Genomic DNA, 23,408 nt, shown 5'->3' with positions numbered 1-23,408 from the left:
TGACAAAATGTTTGGTTCTGGCATAGGAGAGAGATATTTGGCCAGGGGATTCCCCTTTTTTGCTCCCCGAATGGAGCAGAAAAACGTAACCCCCTTGTCCACCCAAAGTGAGTTAGTGTTATCTTGGTTAGTTATTTCTTTCTCTCTGAACCTCCTGGCCTCCTTCTCCTCAGATGGTCATGTGATCTCAATTCTGACCTGCTCAGATTTAGTTAGATTTCTATATTCAATTTCTAGCCAGTTTCTAATTCTGTAATGCTGTTACAAGGCGTGTACCACAGAAACTTCCTAGAGGGGGACACAGACATGCCTATCACAGTTACTGATGATGATCACACAGCTCCTGTCACACAGGTATGATAGAGGAGAACACAGCTCATCCGTTTGACTGTATACGTATGGTCTGTATCTTATTTAGTCAAATATAGAAAGTAATGATAATTAAACTGTCTCCACAGCAGGCAGAAATGGTACAGCCTCTAGCTTATGCTATGCTGATGCAGCATGGGATTGATGGGAAAATGAAAGCAAAATTCTCAGCATCAAGATGATGCCTGATAAGCATCAGACAGGAGGTTGTACTGCATGGAAGTGACTGCAATACACAGAGGAGACCTTCAGAGTATAACAGGCAATCAGGTGAGGAAGGTAAGGATGGAAAAATATGTTTTCGTCAGAGTGGCCTTTTAAAATTTAACAGATTTATCGTCTAGCTGTGATGAATGTGGCCCATTTCAAGAGTATGGGGGACAATTTGTGGTGTAAAAATTTTGCAAAATTTAGCAAAAGCGGGGAATCGAGCAAAAATTTAGACTTTTTGCACCAGCCTTACCACTCTTGTAAATTAAAAAAAAAGTGGGTGGGGCTTTCTGGCAAAGAGTGGTCACCCCCGACCAACTAATTTATGTTTAACTTATGTTTATGTTAGAAATTAGTGCAAATTATGCCAAAAGTGTACACCAGGTCAGACCTGGCTTGTATTTCTGTGTAAGCGAACGGTAGTGTCAAGATCCGCCAAATACATGTCGAGGCGTGCACCTCTTCATGCATTAGATGCATTGTTCGCGGGGGGAAATTACACTAAGACCAGTCTTAGAAATGCCAGGCTCGGTAACTTTCCCCCCGTCTGTCTTGGTTTGTACTGTCTAACCTTCAGATTTCGTATTAGTAAATGTACCCCAGAGCACCCTATAGGATTGTGCTGCTCATTCTTATGTATAGCTCAATAGTTTTCCATATGCAGTGTGACCCGCAGGTATCATGCACACGGCAGAGTCCGTATACCGTATACCATCATTATGGTGCACCACATTACAGAACATTGCGTCTATGGGAGAATACGTCTACAGTACAGCCTCTTATGGACCTTGGTACAATCTTTTCCCTCTGTATGAAATGGGAGGTATTTGGAGGTACCCTACAAATTTCTAAGGACGCCATATTATGACTCCATACGACACAGATCTTGGATAGAGCCATAATATAGCCAAGTGAATGAGTTCTAAACCTCATCACACTCTGGGCTATTGCATGCAAGGCCAATTTACAAGGCTTTAAACTGCCTGTTCTTGACTTTTAGTTGACCATCGTCTTGTATTCCGAGTAGCTCTCAGTCCATACTATGCATTTAGACTTCGCGGTAATTCTTTTTTTCTATAGTACATTGTTTTGTGCCTTATCACATGTAAGAGTCTAGTGCCAAGTGGTAAAGTGCCGGGTCATGTGGAGTATTAGGTTGGAATAGATGAGAGAAGGTATAAACTAGAGAACTCTAATCAGGGGCCACATACCATATATAGAGCAGAGGGGCCCAATAAGAAAACATCCCATTACCAACTACCTTGGAAAGAAAATATCTGTATAAGATAGTATGAAGAGACTGCGTAAATTATCCCTATGCTTCGAAATTGCAGGACAATCGGGGTAGCATCTCAATCTCGCCAAATTAGTTGCTGCAAAGTAAGGGCTAGACTTGCTTTCATTGCACAAGGCTGTCAGTTTCCATGTCTGGTCAATTTTCGATAGCTATTAACCCTTTCCAATCCAGTTTGTATCCTGGTTTTCCTAGGGCGCTTACTCTTATTCTGCCGTTATACAACAGCGCTATATGCTGGCTAAAGCCAGTACTGCAAGAGGTGACACGTTGGATAGACTGCGACAGCAGAGAGGCTGGCAATATACAGTAAGAGAACCCCGATGGATGTCTTCCAACATCATAGCTTTAAATCAGCCTTAAATCATAATGTCTTCAGAGGTCATACAGTGGATTGGAAAGGGTTAAATCATGAACATTCCTCAACACTGTGGGAATATGATTAAATTGTAGCTTTAAAGGGGTTCTCCAAAGCTTAAACACTGATGGCGAATCCTTAGTCCAACCTCCGGGACCATCAATGATTAGCACTACGAATGGGCCGCAGTGTTCTTGCAATGGCTATATCCCCATAGCTTTCATAGGCACTGCTACGCATCCGTATTTACAGCTTATTCCATTCATTACCATTCAAGTGAATGAACTGGGTGCTGCCATTCATGTGATCGCTGGAGGTCTCAGCAGTAGGACACCCAACAATAATACATTTATCACCTATCCTGTGGATTACTGATATGGATAGGTGATAAATGACTTTAATGGAGTCCTGAAGAACCCCTTTAATAAGAGTACTATACCATCAGTTTCTTTAAATTTAATACGAAAAGTTCTTATTTATGACAATACTTGACTTTACCCCTGAAGGCGCCATATTGTGAAGCATTACCAGGTCTTCCCCGTCACACCCAACCTCACCTGAACCATCTTCCAGCTGTCCAAAGTTACAGATCTGGCTGATATTATGCATCCAGCTCTGCATTTCGTCCTCTGTTCTGGCTACAAGATAGAATGTCCGAAAAGCGGTTTTCACGATGAACACAAAGCTGTTCTGGAATTCCTTCTTTATCAGGTTAACGCCAATGTATTTCTGCACTTCACATTCATTCAGGTCTATTATCCTGATGGGTTTTTTGGAGTGATTATTCTTGTAATATTCTAATACATCTGGGTTTCCACTCATCCTTCCCCGTCGTAGTACAAACCACCTTTTCCGCCATACCTGAAGAAAGCAAGAGAGTTAGAATATAACTAAATCTTAGACCAAACAATTATCTCAGCACCAGACGAGAATGTTCTAGTCATCAAGACTTCATATCAGTCAATCACACATTAGTTTGTGTTGGACCTTCTTAAAGTGCTTTTAGACGGAACGATAAAAATCAAGCCGGCCATAGGGATGCATTAGCGTCCGCGGGGCAGTAAAAAGCATCTAGATGTGATTTTTTTACCGGCATGCGGATCGCAGCTGCAGGAAGACATCACATCATGCTCTATTTTCCTGAGGATCCCGCAGGGGCAGCTTCCATTGATGTAAATGGAAGCCGTCCGATGCGTGGCACACCCGCAGCTGTCACAGTGGCTGTGCCGCGGATCCGCGGGAAAGCAGGAGATTCAAAAAAAAAGGACAGCACTGTGCATACGCCGGGCACGTCGGACGGTGCTCCCGGATGCATCTGCCGTACTGAAAAAAGAAGATCCGGCCGTCATGGAAGAGACCCGCGCTGAATCTGGACAGGTAAGAAAATGTCTTTTAACCCTTTTCAATCCACTGTTTGACGTCTTTCTACAGTCTGATTGAAGCTCCAATGTCAGAAGACGTCCGATAGGGTATTCTTACCGTTTATTGCCAGCCACTCCGTTGTCGGAGCCTCTCTGGCGCACACACACTGGCTTTAGCCAGCAGATGGCACCTTTGTATAACAGCAAAAAGAGAAAGCCTTTTAGGAAACCTTGAGTTCAAAATTGGATTGGAAAGGGTTAAGTGTAAAGAAGAACAGGGAGTCCTGGAAGTGATGATTTGGCCCCACGGAGCCCTGATCTCATCATCATCCAGTCTGCCTGGGATTATATGAAGAGACAGAAGGATTTGAGCAAGCTACATCCACAGAAGATCTGTGCTTAGTTCTCCAAGATGTTTGGAACAACCTCCCTCCTTCAAAAACTGTGTGCAAGTGTACCTAGAAGAACTGATGCTGTTTTGAAGACGGGTGGTCACAACTAGATTTCTTGCATTTTGTTAATTAACAAAAATAAACTATTAACACTTCTATATCTGAAAGCATTCTTACATTGCAGCACCTGCCTAAAACTCTTACACAGTCCTGTATTTCAAAAGGTTTAATAGAATCCATTCTTCAAGCCTATATATTTGGCACTGTCACTTACAAAAAAAAAATGTATCTTTAGGAAGCCCCCAAGTCTAAAATCTTGGACTAACATTTTTACAGCGGCTGATCTAAACCAGAATCCTTGCGATCGGCTCGCAGCGAGTTTACACAAACACTGTTACCGAACAATTGGAAACACATTGACACGGGACGCATGTTTACGAGTCGGTTAGCAGGCAAAGTCCTCCAGAAAGTGTAAAAAGAAATGACAACGAAACTCATCATGACAGTAAAGGGCCGGGCCCAAAATAGAAATGAATTCGGAAAACGAGACGAAGAGGAACGAAGAAAAAAAGATTTCCCAGAAATGTTATGTGAAAAAAATAGGAAGTGGAAATTAATAAGTAACCAGGTGAATTAGCAACGACCGCAAGGACTTCGGCTGAAATACAATATCTGATAGGATGGTTACAAATTTAATTACAAACAGGCAAACATGAAACAGACCCTCTTACAGAGAGTAGTCACAGCGCCAATTACACAATAAGGGAGATTTATTATCACTGGACTAAATTTAGACAGCATAAAACTAGACGAGTCAGGCAGAAAATGCGCCAAATTCATCACAGTAGCTCACGCGGCGTTATAAATTTGTTACATCTTGCTAGACACATCTTGTCAGACTATTTTCTCTTGGCCGGCCCGCTTTACACCAATAATTTGTGGCAAAATAACGGTACATTTTGCATTTTATGACTCTTTTTGTCATGACCTCTTTTCCAGACCCTTCAAAACTGTCAAGGTATAAAAAGCATCTAAAACAAAAACTTTGGCGCATGGCATTTACACCAATTTTTTGAGCAATTTGAACCTGAATTGTAGTACATTTTGTTCCGTATTCTCCTCCCCTACATGTGTAAAGTATCAAGAATCACGTTGTGAAGAGCTGGACAGTGAAGATGTACCTATTACATTATGATCAGCGACCTATATGATCGTAATACATTTGATGAATAGACACTCAAAAGCGGACACAGAGATCACCAAACATAAAGCAAAGGTGAAACAAACTAAGGGAAAAGGAGGAAGACTGACCCTACACCACTGAAGTCCCTACACAGGAACCTAGGGAACCTGACTCACCCTAGATAAACACCAAATAGGGACAGAGAAAATACAAATTTAGCAAGCCACAGACATAGTTCACACCGGGCATTTGCACACCTACAGTCGAAGGGGAATTCGGGCACCTACACACTCATGGACGGAGGGGAATTCGGGCGTCCGACATCCACGGACAGAGAGCGATTCGGGCGTCCTCATACCTACAGATGGAGGGGGATTCGGGCGTCCCCACGTCTACAAATGTAGGGGGATTCGGGGATTCCCACACTCACAGACGGATTGGCTAGCTGGAGAAATCTACACCATCAGCCGGCCAAATCAACCACACCTGCAGCAGTGTTCTCCTGGAAGTATATAGTACTACAAGCCTCAAGAGCACAATGTAAAAGCACCTATTTTTACACTGTACATTTCATATAAAGATATTGATGATATCTCTAGAGATGATTTATTTAAAAGAATTGTCCAGCTTTTAACTTTCAATGGCCCATCCTCAGGATAGGTCATCAATAGTAGATCGGCAGGAGTTCCCCATTCGGGAAGCCCACCAATCAGCTGCTCGTCAGGCTGGTGTGCTCATGCACTGAGCTGATTTCTGAAAAAAGCAGAAAGTGTTGCATCCAAGTGAAGCTAGAACACCATGCTCAGGGTATTCTTGTATTATGTCACCACTGAAAGCTAGGAGTGGCGACATTATACAGGAGTTTGACAGGTAGTCACGCCCCCAGCTTGTGATTTCCTGGGGGCGTGTGGCCTGAGGAGAGGAAGGGTTGGCGGCAGAGGCATTGGCGGCATCACAAGAGGCTGGGGCGGCGGCAGGGGAAGATGCAGCAGCCTCGGCAGCAGCACATGCAGTGCCGACAGGATTAGGACAGGGTGCGGTGGCAGCAGGACCAGAGCTGCTGGCAGCGGATGCTGGAGGAAGTGACGGTGGCACTAGGACACGGAGCAACAGCGGCAGGCGCTGCAGGAGAGGTCAGCGTCTGTATTTAATTTTGCTTTTCATTTTACCTGGCCTGGAGGGTTGGGTTGAGGGTTTATTTTCCAGTGAGGCTTCCATATAATTTAAGCCTTACAGGAACACGAACCCTAACCCTCCAGGCCAGGCAAACATCCATGGCCACACTGCTGCTAGCAGCTTTGGCAAATCCGCCAATTGGGAGCTAAGGGCCTGACGGGGGCGTTCCTCCTGTCAAACCCCTAGCTTCCGGTGGCGTCAAGGTACAGTAATATCCATGCTCAGCATGGACGCAGGGCAGCATTCACACAGAACCACAAACGCACACACAATATAATGCTGAGAAAGGCTACCTCACTCCAGGCAACGAAAGATGGAGAAACTTGCCCCATTCTAGTCAGGAAGATGAGAACCCCTGCCTAAATGCAGAGTAGCATCCTGGTAAGGACGGCCCCACGGTCTTCATGTAGGACCTGACTATTTCTGGGAAGGCACCTGGAGGGATGAACTAAACACTGCAAAGCAACTGTGCCAACACTAACAAAGCAAAAGACAGTAAAACAGCACTTATCTGTATGTAGATGGCTTTCACGCAGGATAGAGGCTCCAACCACTACCTCCAACTGAACTGAATAAACAGCAATGGACAAGTGGAGGAGTAGGAATATAAAGCCCTCCTCACCTGCTGATAGGTAGCACAAAGAAGGAACCACACCCCAATCCGTCTCTCCCATGTAAGTCTCTCAGGTAGAATGTGTGTTAGCTAGTGACCTGCATATTGGCAGAATGACTGGTCAGTCCCAGCATCGTGACCGACAAGGCACGCCGCAAAGCCTTTTGATGGTACAGGAGACTGTACTAACTGCCATCTTGGCAATTTCTCTGTAGGTTATAATTGCCTGTCTTCGATTAATTGCCTTTTTCTTGTCATTATAATAGCAATGTACTCTGTTCTGAAGAGCAAAACTGTCCAAATCCTCTGTTAGAGGGTATGGTAATATAGTCTGCTCCAACACTGGCTATATAGAATCACATGGTTTGAAAGTAATCTACAAAATTTGAGATAACTGTGGGAATAGTTTCACGTTACTGACTGGACTTGAACTGTGGTAATGTCAAAAATAACTAGAAAGATTGGGGTGTTCTAAAACTTTTGACTGGTAGTATATATAAGTGTTGCTTCATGTATGAAATCCCACATGACGACTTTAAAAATAGTACAGTATCCATCACATGAGAATTGGAAATATAAGATTTCATAAGAAATAGTATCTTCACAAACAGGATGTAAAACTTCTGACTTGTCTGTTTTACATGGTATTAAAAATAAGTAGGGCTTTTCGACTAGGGAAAAACAGCATATATAAAGATCAACAATTATTTGGATGGATTACGCTAACTTTTTGTTAACTTTTGTGTTTCTTGAGTTAGTATGGAAGACATCTTGAAAATAAATTGTTTCAGATCCACACTGTGCAATGGAACAGGTGTGAATTTTAAGACTGCTCATTTATTTTATAGTAGTTTGAATGGAAGTTTCAAAATTAGACTTTCCTTCAGCATAATGTAGCATGCAATCGCAGCCTAGGTTCAATGAAAGTTGACACTTATATTGTAAAATTGCCTGGTTGTCCATTAGTATGAGAGAACCCGGAGCCAGTGGATTGAAGGGACTCCACAGAAGAACCACTGCATGTAATATATCTCCCACCCCCTCTAATCCTAGGACAAATTTTTGCCCCAAACTAGAGGGCTGCTATAAAGAGTTGTCCAGTTTTAAACTATTGATGGCCTATCTTCAGAAAATGCCATCAATAGTAGATTTGCATGGGTCCTTCCCTCACCAATTAGCTGTTTTATGGGCTGGCATTTTTGTACACTGAGCTGATTTTTGCAGGAAACAGACAGCTTTGTTCCCACTAGAGTGGCCAGGCTTGGTATTGCAGCCAAAATTTTCATTGCAATGCATGGGAATTTGGCCTGCAGTACCAAGGCTCGCCACTTCAGTGGAACAGAGCTGTCTGCTTCCTGCAGAAATCAACTGAGTGCATGAGTGTGCCAGCTCAGTGATCAGTGGTGGTCCAGGGCAATGAACTCCCTCTGATCTACTATTGAGGACATGCCCTAAGGATAGACCATAACTAGTTTACAACTAGGCAACCCCTTTAATACATGGATGCTGGAATACTAACGGGGCTATTGCGTTGGTAAATAATGTGGCTTTTTTCATGTTTTAAGCCCACAAGTCCCTGCCACCAAAAAAAACAACTTGTCCAATATTCTACCGTAAACCTCTTTGTAATATGATCGGCTGCTTGCTGTATAAGAAACAAATCTGCTTTCTTCCTATTAGAGAGCTGCTCACCCACACGGTGCTCCGTTTTTAGAAAACAACTATGCCACACAAGAACACTACAAACCATCTAGATTTTATATTTGTGGCAATAGATAATATCATAGGCCTGAAGGCAGCATAGCCCCACACTACAAGACATGGCACTTCCTTAGCAACTGACTTGCCACTGATTGTGACAGATAATGCAATGTTGTCGTATAAACAGGCGAAAACCGTAAAACACAAAAGCCCCATAAAATATTTGCATTGCTTTTACATAAGAACACATAATAATTCTGTGCACATTGTTCGCAGTGTCCTGTTTTTGTGAAACTCATTGAGCCACATCAGTCTTAAAGGGCCACTCCTGAGATATTTTTTTTATCCCCCCAGTATATATAAGTCAGCTAGCATTATCTTGGTTAGTTGTTTCTTTATATCCGAAAATCAGACCTCTTTTTCCTCAGATGGTCATGTGATCTCAATTCTGACCAGCTCAGATTTCCTTAAGTTTATGTGCTCAGTTTCTAGTCAAGTTCTCAGTCTGAACTGTTCCATCTGATGCTGTTCCATGAACTCACCAAAGAAACTGCCTAGAGGGGGACAACGACACTCCTATCACATTTACTGATGATGATCACGCCGTTCCTGTCACACAGGTATAATAGAGGAGATCATAGCTCAACCTCTTGACTGGATGTTTATAGTCTGTAGCTTATTTAGAAGACTATATAAAACTAATGATAATGAAATTGTCCACTCAGCAGACAGAAATGGTATAGCCTCTAGCTAATGCTGTGCTGATGCATCATAGGATTGATAAGAACAGTGAAAATTAAAGCAATGACAACATGGTGCTTGATAAACAGGAGGTTGCACTGCATGGAAATTACTACAATACAGAGAGGAAACCTCTAGAGTGTGACAGGCAACAGGTGAGGGGGCAGGCATGGAAATATGTGTGTTAGGGCTGGCCGGGGCAGATGGACAGGGGATCCCTAAGCCAGTCCTCTCCCATGTGCCTACCTACTTGCCCCCCTGGGCTAGGCCCCAGGGGGACAACTGGGTGGTGGTCCCTGCGCTGCACTAGTGACAGGGACCCCAACAGGAGGGGGGACAGGGCAACCAGCAGATGCGCACCGCGTAACCAACGAGAGCTACAAATGGGCAAACCAGAGAATAGTCATAAACAAGCAGGGTCAAAACCGGAAAACCACGTGTGGAGTACAGGAGGACAAAACCAGAAGCAAAGTCAGGAGAATAGCCAAAGTCAAACACAAGAAAGTCAGGTCAAATAATGCGGGTGTAGGCTGAACGAAGCAGAACCGACCACTGGCAATCAGTGTCTGGGCCAGCCAGGTAATATACAGAACTCCCCACCCAGAGGGGTGGGGAGAAGTCACATGATGCCCGGGGGGAATCATAAAGCCGCCTCCCCCCGGCATCGTGCACCAACCCGAGCACCGCACGGCCGACCAGCAGACAGGTGCACCGCCGTGACCAACCACCAGAGTGGGAGAACCCCGGACAGAGCCACCAGCCCGAGCCACTGCAGCGCCAGGACGAGCAGCCCGCACCAACCGGACACCAGCGCCCCCAGTGGTAACCCCATATCTAACAATGTGTTTTTGAAGGAGTGGCCCTTTAACTGTCCCAGAATCAAATGGTCTTTTTTTTGGCCACAGAAATTCTTCAGAAGTCGTACACATCATTATTGGAGGATCTGGGTGGTTAAGCCAGGATTTCCTGACTATCTACTGCATATAAGAGTAACCGGATGATCCCCCAGAATCTGCCAAAGAGAAGAACATAGGGTACAGTTTACGTTTCTCAAAAACATTTGTCTATAGTGTATGTGAAAATCCAACATCTCTGCTCTCATCGCATCTGTACTGTATATAGCAGTGGTCACAGATCCAGTCCTCAAGGGAGCCCAGCAGGTCATGTTTTCTGGATTTCCTCCGTATTGCACAGGTGATGTAATTATTGTCAGACATTGCCACAGGTGTTCTTACTATAGGATATCCTGAAAACATGACCTGTTGGGGCCCTTGAGGAGCGGAGTTGGGCACCCCTGGTATCTAGTGTGATTTTTGGTTCAGATAAGGTCAGGTCAAGCCATCATTTCTCCGATAAGTCCATGTAGTGAATACACTTGTATATTTGGTTGAATATCAGAATCTGAACAGATGTTTTTGAGGAAATTCAGAATCTCCCTTGGATAAAAATTAAATAAGCTTTCAGAACTAATAGCATTCATGGAAAGGGTCCAACATACATGCATAAGCTTTGAAGCTTTTATACAAGTAGAAGAGCAGGACTGTTGCCCTCGGCTTAAGGGGCTTGTTGAAAATACAGCTGATTGTAGAGGAAGTGGTCAGAAGATATGCAGGTGGCTTCAGGGATAGGGGAAAGCATCCTCTTCTTTTGACCACTCAGGAAAAAGTGTTTCAGTTTGGAGAGTATTTCATTAAAGGGGAAGTTACATTTGTAGCAAAGCTATACGACACTTATGAGTCTTGGTGGAACGGATTAGATTTTATGTAAAACAACACAAATTCATAATTTATATAGCAAATACTGGAAGGGTAGTAACTTTTGACCATATTGAGTAAGCACTGACCAGTTTTCCTATACTTGGTCATCCTCATTTTTTTCCCCTCTAGTACTGTACTGAAACGCCAAAGGGGTACACTCAGTCTCGGTGCCCACTGAGTTCACTATGCAGCTTAAAATGACCTTGTTTAATATCAGAGGATCCTCCAATCACACAAAGGCCAGTGAGCATGCTCAGTTCTGCTGCACCAAATTTTAGCATACGTTTTGGTGTACACAGCGACTGTGGCACAATTTTTGGGGTGTCTTCGAAGTCCATCCCTAAGGAAACTTGCAGTGAGTCGCTTACAGATGAACCCAAAGAGTAGTTTGAAGTGCCTACCACTAGGAGTAACTCTTCCAGCAACTTTGCCATCCACCGACTGTTGTTAGGCACTCTGCTGCTCTAGTAACAGGGGATGTGGAGACATCCTGCTAGGAGTGTGGGTGCAGATATCTTCACAGGCTGGCTCCTGCACTGAGTCTGAGCAGGGCTACACTTACTGTCAAGATCACCAAAGATCTCTTGACAGCTAGAAGAGCAAACATTGATACATTAGGCTCTACGGTATAGTGTGTAGGACAAAATATATGAAACCATTTCTGATGATACTTTGCGGAATTTCCAACTCTTCTGTAACTACATGCAACGGAGGGGCGGACATTCAGATGCTGCCTTGCAGCTGATTGGAGCATGGGAAATCTGGAAGAGGAAGTATAGTACTGGCAGAATGGCTTCACTACACTTTAGTGCAGTTTTTGATGAAATTTTTTGCTTCAAAGCCAGAAGTGAATCTAGCAGGAAGCAGAAGCACAAGTCCCTGCTTTATATCTCCCATCCCTTGTGGATTCACTTCTGGTTTTAGCTCAAAAAACTGCCACAAAAACTACTGTGTTTTTTGCAAAAGAAAAAAAAAAAACTGCGAAACCACCATAAAGACTAATATGTTAGGTTATCACTCAAATAACTAAAAAAGTCATTAAATTTCCCCTTTACGTATCCTATCCTCATAAATAGTCTCAGAATTGGTCTAATCTACCCAAAATGTGTTATCTTCTAAAGACCAAGAACTTATTTTAGAATTCCATGAAACTTAGTTTGTTTCACTTTTGTAATACCACAAAACCCAAAAGGTCACTAACAGTCAAACTGCATATCTAACCGTCAGGCCTCACATGATGGTACAAAGTGAAGAAAAAAAAAGAAATAGAGCAAAAACAGGAAATTGGGCAAAATGAAGCTGCAAAGATGATACCCACAACTGGACGGCCTATTGTGAGGAAATAGGTCTATGTAATCTACTACATTTCAAAGAACAGAATGTGTTTGTAGCCGCATGTTAGAGACGCCTTTCGGACTTTGTTGCATTATAGAGTTCACACTCCTGTTTATCCAATGAAGTATCTAACATTTACTGCAAAAAATGGAGCCTACTGCACCAACTCCCAGTGCCTAAACTATAAGAGTGCCTGCTCCTCCAGGCACCCTCTCTAACAGGGCAGGTCATGAGCATATTGTGTTTCCCTCACTCATACCTGCTTTTTAAAGAAAGAGAAACATGTCATCAGATATACTTGTAGATCAGTTATGAATGTGGGAAATAAACGCAGATTTTGGCAAGTTAAAGGGGTTGTTCCTGTTGGTGGACAATGGCTTTTCTATAGGACCCTGTGTATTAAAATAATAACGTGAACTATACTTACCCCTCTGCAGCTGCCAGCATCCAGAACTGCAGTCCCGCTGTGGTCCCAGTGATTCCTGTGACAGATTATGTCATAGGGAGACGGGTGACTGCTGCAGCCAATGAGAGAGTGCAACATCACTGCTTGTTCTCTTGGCATCGGCGCTCACATCCTGAGCACAATGATGCCAGGAGTTCAAGAATGTGACATTGTAACCTCTTTTGGTTACATGATTTCTTGTGAAATCTGTCAGAACAATCACTGGGATGGCAGTAAGCTGCAGCGCTGGATCACAGCAGCAGCTGAGGGGTAAGTAAAGTTCTATTTATTATTTTCACACAGGGGGGTCCTATTGAAAAGGGATTGTTCAGTAACTGGAGAATGCATTTAATTAGTATACTGATATCAAGAAGCTTAAAGGGGGTGTCCACTTTAGTGGGCATGTTCCTCCATGCGCAGCAGGAAAACTGCAGGGAATGTGAAGAATTACATGACACACAGTTAAATCATTCGAATACATAGATGCTTGTAGTCCTCCAGAAAGAAAGCAACTCAATCAATCGGGAGATCCTCCCTCCATTCCCTCATAGGCCCCTAATAGGACTTGTTCAAAGTGAAAAAACCCCTTGAGGCACTAAGATGTCCTAATCAAATCAGATAAATGAGTAAAGGCCAGTTACACAACCCAATAATCAAGCTCAAACATTCGCCCAAAAGTCCTTTTGATGATCTTCAATCTATGTAAAAGTTCAGACGATCAGCCAACAATGATCATTCTCCAGTGGATGGTCTAGTTTATGCGAGCATTAAAATGGTCTTTAGTCGGTTGTACATCTTACCATGTAAATCGTAGCTGACCAATAGGCCTGTGTGATGGCTTTGCAGACAAGCGCTGATCTCGTTGATCTGCACTCGTCATCAGTGCTTTATCATTTAATGTTAGAACGACCCTCCGGTCCTGGACAAACAAAGATGGCCGCATCAGCTTCTCGGACTACCTGGTACACAGTGTGTATTAATATGCCTCATTAGTCTAAGACACTACACCTGCTTTGATTAACGAGTGCTGTCTAGTCAGAGCAGCGTGTAGTGCCTTAGACCACTACTGCATAATGTACAGTGATCATCAGGTAGTCACCGAAGCGTTTCTGCCATCTTGGTTTCTCCAGGGGTTGTTCCGCGGCGAAACGGTTTTTTTTTTTTTTTCAACTCCCCCCACCCGTTCGGCGCGAGACAACCCCGATGCAGGGGTTAAAAAAGAACACCGGACAGCGCTTACCTTAATCCCCGCGCTCCGGTGACTTCTTACTTACCCGGTGAAGATGGCCGCCGGCATCTTCTCCCTCGGTGGACCGCAGGGCTTCTGTGCGGTCCATTGCCGATTTCAGCCTCCTGATTGGCTGGAATTGGCACGTGACGGGGCAGAGCTACACGGAGCTACACGGAGCCCCATTCAGAAAAGCAGAAGACCCGGACTGCGCAAGCGCGTCTAATTTGGCCATTAGACGGCGAAAATTAGACGGCAACCATGGAGACGAGGACGCCAGCAACGGAACAGGTAAGTGAAAAACTTTTGATAACTTCTGTATGGCTCATAATTAATGCACAATGTACATTACAAAGTGCATTAATATGGCCATACAGAAGTGTATAGACCCACTTGCTGCCGCAGGACAACCCCTTTAAAGGATCTTTAAAATAGCAAACACAATACAGCATAGTACATTATCATATAGCCTGGGACAATTATTTGGGTTTTGGTTTGTGACTTCATAGTCCAGTCCAACCCGTGACACATCGAATTGTTACACTGAAGAATATCCCATTTCAGCTGGTATTACAACATGGGAACTGACCACAAACGTAATGCTATAAAATAATCCCGTATGTCATATTTACTAATAACAAAGGGTGTGTGTCTGTATTAGAAGTATGCTGTCATATTTTGTGATATGCGGTTCAACCACTTCTGGTATTTCGTGAATTCACTATAAACCTCATACCTTACCTTTATTTACTATGGCAACTGAAACATCAACGTACCGTCCTACATATTTTAGAAAAATGATACTAATGTAATAGACCATGGTTACTAAATGGACTATACCCGAGTGCAAACAATAGAAGGATGTAACATCAACACCAGAGAATGGTGTATTGGATAAAATGCATGTGGAATATCCTCCAACATCACACATGATTTCTGTGAAGCCACTTATAGCTTGGTCGTTTGTTTGCATAAATGACATTCCACTCTTACATATTTACCTATCGCACACTCACAAACACCACCCCGGTTCAGGGATGGAAGAAAATATGACATGAATGCTCCTTCGCTGACTGGTGTCTCTATTTTAGAATTCATGTGAAATTCCAGAGGCTTCTAAGAGCTTTCACAGTATGGCGTGATGAAATACTTTAATTCCTATGCTGTAACGCCACCATGAAAAGCATAAACTACTGCAAGCAAAGAATAGTAGTTGTACTTACAGTTAGGGAAAGACTCAAGGAATTGGTTTTACTGATCATGAATAGAGATGAGCGAACCTACTCGTTTCGAGTAATTACTCGATCGAGCACGGCGATTTTCGAGTACTTCCGTACTCGGGTGAAAAGATTCGGGGGGCACCGGGGGGCGGGGGGAGGCGTGGCGGAGCGGGGGTAGCAGCGGGGAACAGGGGGGAGCCCTCTCTCTCTCCCTTTCCCCCCCACTCCCCGCTGCAACCCCCCACTCACCCACAGCGCCCCCCGAATCTTTTCGCCCGAGTACGGAAGTACTCGAAAATCGCCGCGCTCGGGCGAAAAAGGGGCATGGCCGAGTACGCTCGCTCATCTCTAATCATGAAGTAACAAGTAGTCACACAATGTGATTACCTATTGTCAATAATAGCAGTGGAAGACAAAGTCCTTTACTGTACTGACCCCCATATAGATGTCTCTGTAATACAAGTGCCAGCCACAGATGCCACCATAAAATAAACCTTGTAGCATGATCACTAGAGATGAGCGAGCACACTCGTTTAAGGCTGATGCTTGATCGAGCATCGGTCTTGTCAAGTAACGGATTACTCGACCAAGCACCATGCAGGGGGCGGCCGGGGGGAGCGGGGGGGAACGACGGGGAGAGAGATCTCTCTCTCCCCCCGACCACCCCCCGCATGGTGCTCGGTCGAGTAATCAGTTACTCGACAAGACCGATGCTCAATCGAGCATCAGCTTTAAAACGAGCATGCTCGCTTATCTCTAATGATCACCTAATTCTCATTGGCTGGGACTCTTGAAATCTGAAAGGGCAGTTTCACTGTTTTAGTATTTTAAAGGAGTTTCTAGTGCCACATTGATGACTCTCCATAGGATAGAAGGATAGATCATCAATAAATAGTTCATCAGTGAGGATCCACTGCTTGGGATCCCCGCCGATCAGCTGACTGTAATGACAGCGGTGCTCAGATAAGATTTCACCCCTTCAATTTGAATTTAATTGAAAGCATAACTTCTACAACAATATCGGCAGCAAATCTGCATCATGTGAACACACCTTTAAAGGGGTTGTCCAGACTTAGAAAAACATGTCTGCTTTCTTCCAAACACAGCACCACCCTTGTCCATACAGGCTGTGTGTGGTATTGCAGCTCAGCTCCATTGAAGCGAATGGGAACTGAGCTGCATTACCAGACACAACTCACGGACAAGGATGGTGTTTGGAAGAAAGTAGCCATGTTTTTCTAACCCAGGACAACCCCTTTAACTGTAATTTCTCTCTAATACAGTGAATCCTGCCTTCCAGTCAGCAGACAATATCTCCAATGTTTCTCAAGCCCATGTGCCAAACAAACTACTTTGGTATTTCATCAATAACTACAAAACAGTCAGGTCATTTCCGGACAACAAGACAAAAGGGAAAAAAAAAAATTCACCTTATGGCTTCTCAGGAAATGAGCGACAATAAATAGGCCTAGACATGAACCGGGAATGCTATTTGTGTAAAGAGCCTAGATATTAAATCTTAATTTTTTAAGCAATGTGTCTGGGTCTTTCGGGTGAAATGAAATATTTTGGAGTCTAAGAAATTCTTTAAATATCATCTTTAGCTGAGGGATTACATAGACTGGAATAGGCTGCGGCATCAGGAGAAGGCAGCAAGACCACAGCTGTTCTCAGACATCAATGCTGGACTATCGGGGACGCGGCACCTTCATAGTCCGCCTGGGCTGTAACCTTCGGCAGATTCTATTTTTTCGTGTCTAATAGTCGCATTTGCCATATGTGCAGCTGACCTTGTAAGAAACATTCCGGCTTCCTGTCCTTGCACTTGTGTTTGAGCTGCATTTTATCTTTCTCTGGGTGGAGGGCAGGGTGTATTATGGAAGCCCTGAAGTTGCTGAATCCTATTAGAAGGCAGATGAGTGAGTCATGTATGCAGGCATTCTTCCTGTTATGAGTCAGCCAGCAGGCTGTCCAGTTTTTGACTCCTCTTCCTTGGGACCTCAATAGAAAACATTACGCCCAGCGCTAGGAGGAGGTTAAAAGATCACACTGTCCACTCCCTGACTGACGTCTTAGCCTTGTATCCATCCGAAGGTGTAGTCTTAACGGATTTGTATTTTTTCATAATTGCTTCCCTTCCCACTTTAATGTAAGTCACACATGTGTCCGTCGGTGGAGAACTTTGGTTACATGAGAGTAGATTGTGCATTGCTCTTCAGTGGAAATAGCTAGATTTCGTCCTCAGGATAAGAACTTATAATAACTTAGATGGACATACACTACGTTTGTAGGACAACCCTGCCCAAATGCAACCCCAAAAATTGCCCTGCCGACCAACCACTGGCATAACTTTAGGGGATGCGGTTGCACCTGGGCTCTGGAGCCTTAGGGGCCCATAAGGCCTCTCTTCTCCATATAGGAAGCCTAGTGCTATGAATAATGAGTTCTAGTTGGGGGCCCTCTTACAGACTTTCCATTGGGGCCCAGGAACTTCAAGTTACGCCTATGGGACCAACTCTTATGGGTCAGAAAGAGTATCATTTCTCCTTAAGGAGAGCACCTAGAAGATGAGTGAGAAGACTTATAAGGCCATCCATGCTCCTCTGGGAAATATGCAAATAGGGAACATGGAACAATATCTCTGCAGCGCCACCTATAGGAAGGCAGCGTTCCTGCAAGTCAATGTCTGACTCTTTAGCAAAGCCTTAGAACAATGACTGGGAATTAAAAACCAAGCCGGAATACCATATACAGACAGCTGTTTTGGGGTTTTTGCCCCTTCATCAATGTGTAGTAGGTTTGTGGCTTGGCTAGACCAACTGTTATGAAACACACATGGGTTTTACTACCATAGCAGGGATGAGTTAATTAATAAGGGAGTACAGTACTTGGATTGCCTCTGTAGGTCTGCCATAACATCAAAGTCAATTCTTGTTATACATGGAATTCATGGGATCCCATAGCAAAACTCGGAATCCTCCTCCCTGCCCAACAGTGATAGTGATTACAGTGAAGTTACCTCTAGTGGTCACAGGTGATGTCTTTTCTGATTGGCATCATCTGTTTTCATTTTTGTTCTTTTCCTGGGCCTAGAGGGCCATGAGGATTTTCTCCGACTATGACTTGTCTTAGACACATTCTCCTCAACCTGCCACTACCCCCAAGAATTCTCACAATAAGCCTCCCATAGTACTACTGTCCCTTCTGCAGCCCTCTATAGTACTAGTGTCCCTTCTGTGGCACCACATGGTATTAATGTCCCTGCTCTGTGGCCCCACAAAGTACTGGTGTCCCCTTTATGTAGCACCACAAGATAACTGTGTCCCCTATCTGTGTCTTCCCTGAATGTACAACCAGCAGAAAAAGTTTTCCAGAAACTTTTTAGCATTGCTGGTCCGGACATTGCTGTCTCAGTCAGTGCAGGCTGTCTCCTCCCCATCTCAGTATAGTACAGCCAGAAAGATGGGGAGGAGGCAGCTTCTACACTGATGTCCAGACCAGTTTTAGAGCGTAGCAGAAAATCTATGGGCTCATGTGCACTAATATATTACTACTATGTATTGTACAGACCTGTAATATGAAGTTCATGGACTGGTTAGTTTAAGTCTCACTCATTCACATGGAATCTGTGAGAAAAAACATTGTGGTATTAACATGTCGAATTACAGGGGCATTGTCCTCTAGAAGCACTGCGGAAGCAGGGATGCCATCAGTAGTATATAGGATTGATAGAAAGCCCCTATAGAGCCCCTTGAGCGCCCTTCCTTAATCTTGAACTCCATTGGTTACTTTAGGTGGAAAATTGGGGGTTTTATCTAATCATTTTCCATCATAAAGATTTTGTTATCTCTCTTCCAACACACATTGGCCCACGGTTTGGCAGAATCCACACAGCATACTTGGTAAGTCTCTGCAGAATAGGAAACAAGATCAATTGGGGATTATTTAGTTTTATGTACATTACATTAATGGGCCCTTTTGTACAAATTAACAATAGTGCTTCATTAGTAATATGGTTATCGTGCAGGTCCTATCAGGTGATGACTAGATGGCAAGTAAAACCTAAAAGTTGAGTGTGGGCCTATATTTTAGGACTCATTTGCCTGGACCACTGGGTGCACTAGCACCTGTACTGTCCCGATGGTGGACCTAGTAGAGGGTCTGGAAACTGGGGAATATAGTCTTATTTCAGTGACTAATAGGGGTTGTCGAGTTGTAAACTATTGATGACCTACTCATAGGATACATTAATAGTAGATTAGTGGAGGTTCATTGCGTGGAACCTTCGATGACCAGCTATTCTCTCGGCTGATCTGATCTGCAGGAGGTAGACAGCTCCATTCCCACTGCAGTGGCCAGTCTTGATATTGCAGGCATGGAAGTGAATGGGAACTGTGCCTGTAATACCAAGCCTGGCCACTGCCATGAGAATGGAGCTGTCTGTTTCCTGCAGAGATCAGCACACTGGCCCAGTAAACAACAGAACCCCCACCAACCTACTATTGATGACCTATCCTGAGGATAGACCATCAATAGTTTACAACTGGACGAGCTCTTTAAAGAAGGTCTGTCACCTCTTCTGACATGTCTGCTTTAGTAAACGTTTATGTATCCCAGTGACAATTCTGTGGTATTTTTACGTACAACTCAACCTTGTGCTGTTCCTCTGTTACTCCTCCTAGAAATAAATGAATACATTGACATCTGGGTGTCACTATTTCCTTAAGTAAGGGGTGTGTCCTTACAGACAGCATGGATTTGACAGGGACAGTGACAGACTATGTAAGGAACACCCCCTATTGGTAACACCCAATTGTCAATTTATTCTAGGAGTAACAGAGGGACGGAGCAATATCATTTTTAAGGAAAGGTGATCCAGAATTGTTATTTAATGAAGTATTTACTAAAAACAGAGATGTTGGGCGCGGGGACAGGTCCTCGCTAAGGTAAATAGCTTTCTTTAGGGATTAGTGATGCTTTAGGTAAACATAGACAGGAGGATAAAACCTGGATAGAGTGCACACAACGCATCAATTCCTCATCTGACTGCTGGAAACATATGGAGCGCTAGACTAACGATTGTTCTGCCAAAATGCCTATATAGAAAATGATGGCACTATTGTAAAAAATACCTGAGATGACAGATTACTCGAGAAGTTCTACACGTGCTGATACATAGGATGATAAGAGTCGTCTTCTTTCTCCGACTCTCCTATTCCCAATTATTATAGCTGCAAGGTTGCTATTAGAAACAACGAGGGGAGGAGGGGGTGAGGAGGGCAGCGAGCAGCTGACGTGTAGGTGTGACAATCTGGTACAGTCAGTCTTTTGTGCCGCTAAAAGCAACGTCTCCCAGCTGAAAGAATGTAGAGAGAAGGAAACTTCAGGAATTCAGGTTTACAGAAAAAAACAGGTTGGAGCTGTTATAATGGGTGCTGTACACATGGACTACTATGTGTAAGGGTGCTATAATGTGCCATATATCACCATGGAAGAGATTACACAGCAAAATAGGGGAAAATATTGGAATCAGAAATAAGCAAATAAAGTTGTACTATACTGTTGTTAGGTAAAGAGATAGATATGAGAGATAAATATGAGAGAGATAGATATGAGATAGATAGATATGAGATAGATAGATAGATAGATAGATAGATAGATAGATAGATAGATAGATAGATAGATAGATAGATAGATATGAGACAGATAGATATAAGAGAGAGAGATAGATAACAGATAGATAACAGATAGATAGATAGATAGATAGATAGATAGATAGATAGATAGATAGATAGATAGATAGATAGATAGATAGATAGATATGAGATAGATAGATATGAGATAGCTGGAGAGATAGATAGATAGATATGAGATAGATAGATAGATATGAGACAGATAGATATAAGAGAGAGAGATAGATAACAGATAGATAACAGATAGATAGATAGATAGATAGATAGATAGATAGATAGATAGATAGATAGATATGAGAGAGAGAAATAGATAACAGATAGATAAATGAGAGATAGATGATATATAGATATGAGATAGACAGATGATAGATATATAGATATGAGATAGATAGATAGTTATGAGACAGATCGATATAAGAGAGATAGATAGATAGATAGATAGATAGATAGATAGATAGATAGATAGATAGATATGAGATAGATGAGAGATAGATATGAGACAGATCAATAGATAGATGATACATAGATATGAGCTAGACAGATAGATAGAGATATAAGATAGATGATAGATAGATAAGAGATACATGATATATAAATAGATGAGATAGATAGATAGATGATATATAAGTAGATGAGAGATAGATGATACATATTAGATAGATATGACAGATAGACAGATATTAGATAGATAGATGAGATAGATATATGTGAGATAGATGATATATAGATATAAGATATATAAATAGATAGATAGATGATGCATAGATATGAGATAGACCGACAGATAGACAGATAGATAACAGGTAGATAGATAGATAGATAGATAGATAGATAGATAAGAGGTAGATAGATAGATAGATAGATAGATAGATAGATAGATAGATAGATAAGAGGTAGATAGATAGATATACCAAGAGATGTAATGAACAGATGTTACTTCACATACAGAGTAGTTCTGTAAAATGTGACATGCCACAACATAGAGTGTCAGGCGGAGTGCACTTATAATTACATTTTAAAGGGGTTTTCTGGGCAAAACCCAGGATCCCTGGTGACAAGCTGATCACCCGGCCCACTATCAGTGCAGCGGGCCGGACATCGTTATAGGGAACGGGAACGGAAGTGGCATAGTCAACCTCAATCCCATTGAAATCAATGGAAGCTGAAGTGGCTATTACAATTCTATGTTTGACCCTGGTATCCGAGGTGGAATTGCCAGAAGTATAATCGCCGATTCAGCTCCTATTAAAGATGGCTTGAAAACGCCGCCCTGAGCACTGCTATACTGGCATTTCACAGCACTGTTACTTATCCAATTTATCGCTATATTTTTTGGGTGATGTGTGGCAGTATTATTTTGGCAGGATATACTTCTGTTATTTGTGCCTTATGGTAGTATGTATCCACAGCGGTAGTATGACGGGGCGGAGCTACACGGAGCTACACGGAGCCCCATAGAAGACTGCAGAAGACCCGGACTGCGCAAGCGCGGCTAATTTGGCCATCGGAGGGCGAAAATTAGTCGGCACCATGGAGACGAGGACGCCAGCAACGGAACAGGTAAGTATAAAACTTTTTATAACTTCTGCATGGCTCATAATTAATGCACAATGTACATTACAAAGTGCATTATTATGGCCATGCAGAAGTGTACAGACCCACTTGCTGCCTCGGGACAACCCCTTTTAAGTTCAAAATGGTTTTCCTGGACTTTAATACGGATGCCCTTATCCTTAGTATAGAGTAGATCATCCATATCCATATCCCAGTATTCTCATGATTAGCTGATTGAAGGGGCCATGATGCTGTGCAAGCACTGTGGCCTCTTCATTGTATATAGGGCACAATGCCCTATATTGGATATCAGCTGCACCTAGTATTGCAGTGTATTCCCATTCAATTGAATAGGACAGAACTGCAAAGGCCCATGTGACTAATATACATGATGCCACATTGACAAAGAAGAGGCGGTGGTGGAGATCATGCCTAGCCCCTTTAAACAGCTGATCGTTTGGGATGCAAGGAGCTGGGCCCCCACCAATTTTATAATGATGATTTATCCTAAGGATATGGATCCTAATGTCATCAATTTTATTGTCCCCGGAACACCCTTGAACCGTTGTCCACATGGGCACTGGGCACCAGACCAGTCGAGAAGAGTGTTTAAAGAAGGTTACATGAGCTTGTTTTCTAGTAAATGGTTTTCCATGTGCTGGCTAATGTTCATTAGGCTGATGTTAGCATAATGCATACACCATATTCCCAACCTCTCAGCTTTTCTATTGGGTCAGCACCACACCCATGATATACTCCAGTTCTTAGACGCCCAAGA

At 43.2% G+C, this 23,408-nt stretch overlaps 1 protein-coding gene across 2 annotated transcripts in view; it reads right to left on the bottom strand.

Moving 5' to 3' along the window:
• GAB3 (GRB2 associated binding protein 3) overlaps positions 1–23,408 on the bottom strand; it is a 123,663-nt gene that overhangs the window by 58,536 nt on the left and 41,719 nt on the right. For both annotated transcript variants that reach the window (XR_010787021.1, XM_066581700.1), the window contains exon 2: positions 2,789–3,092. Coding sequence is in view for 1 of the 2 variants with exons in the window: in XM_066581700.1 (XP_066437797.1) it covers positions 2,789–3,092 (304 nt within the window). In the remaining variant the exon portion in view is untranslated. The remainder of the gene's footprint in view (positions 1–2,788; positions 3,093–23,408) is intronic.

The sequence above is a fragment of the Eleutherodactylus coqui genome, chromosome 10, assembly GCF_035609145.1.
Source record: "Eleutherodactylus coqui strain aEleCoq1 chromosome 10, aEleCoq1.hap1, whole genome shotgun sequence".
NCBI lineage: Eukaryota > Metazoa > Chordata > Amphibia > Anura > Eleutherodactylidae > Eleutherodactylus > Eleutherodactylus coqui.
Note: the sequence above shows the minus strand (reverse complement) of the source record. Positions and strands in the feature narration are given on the sequence as shown.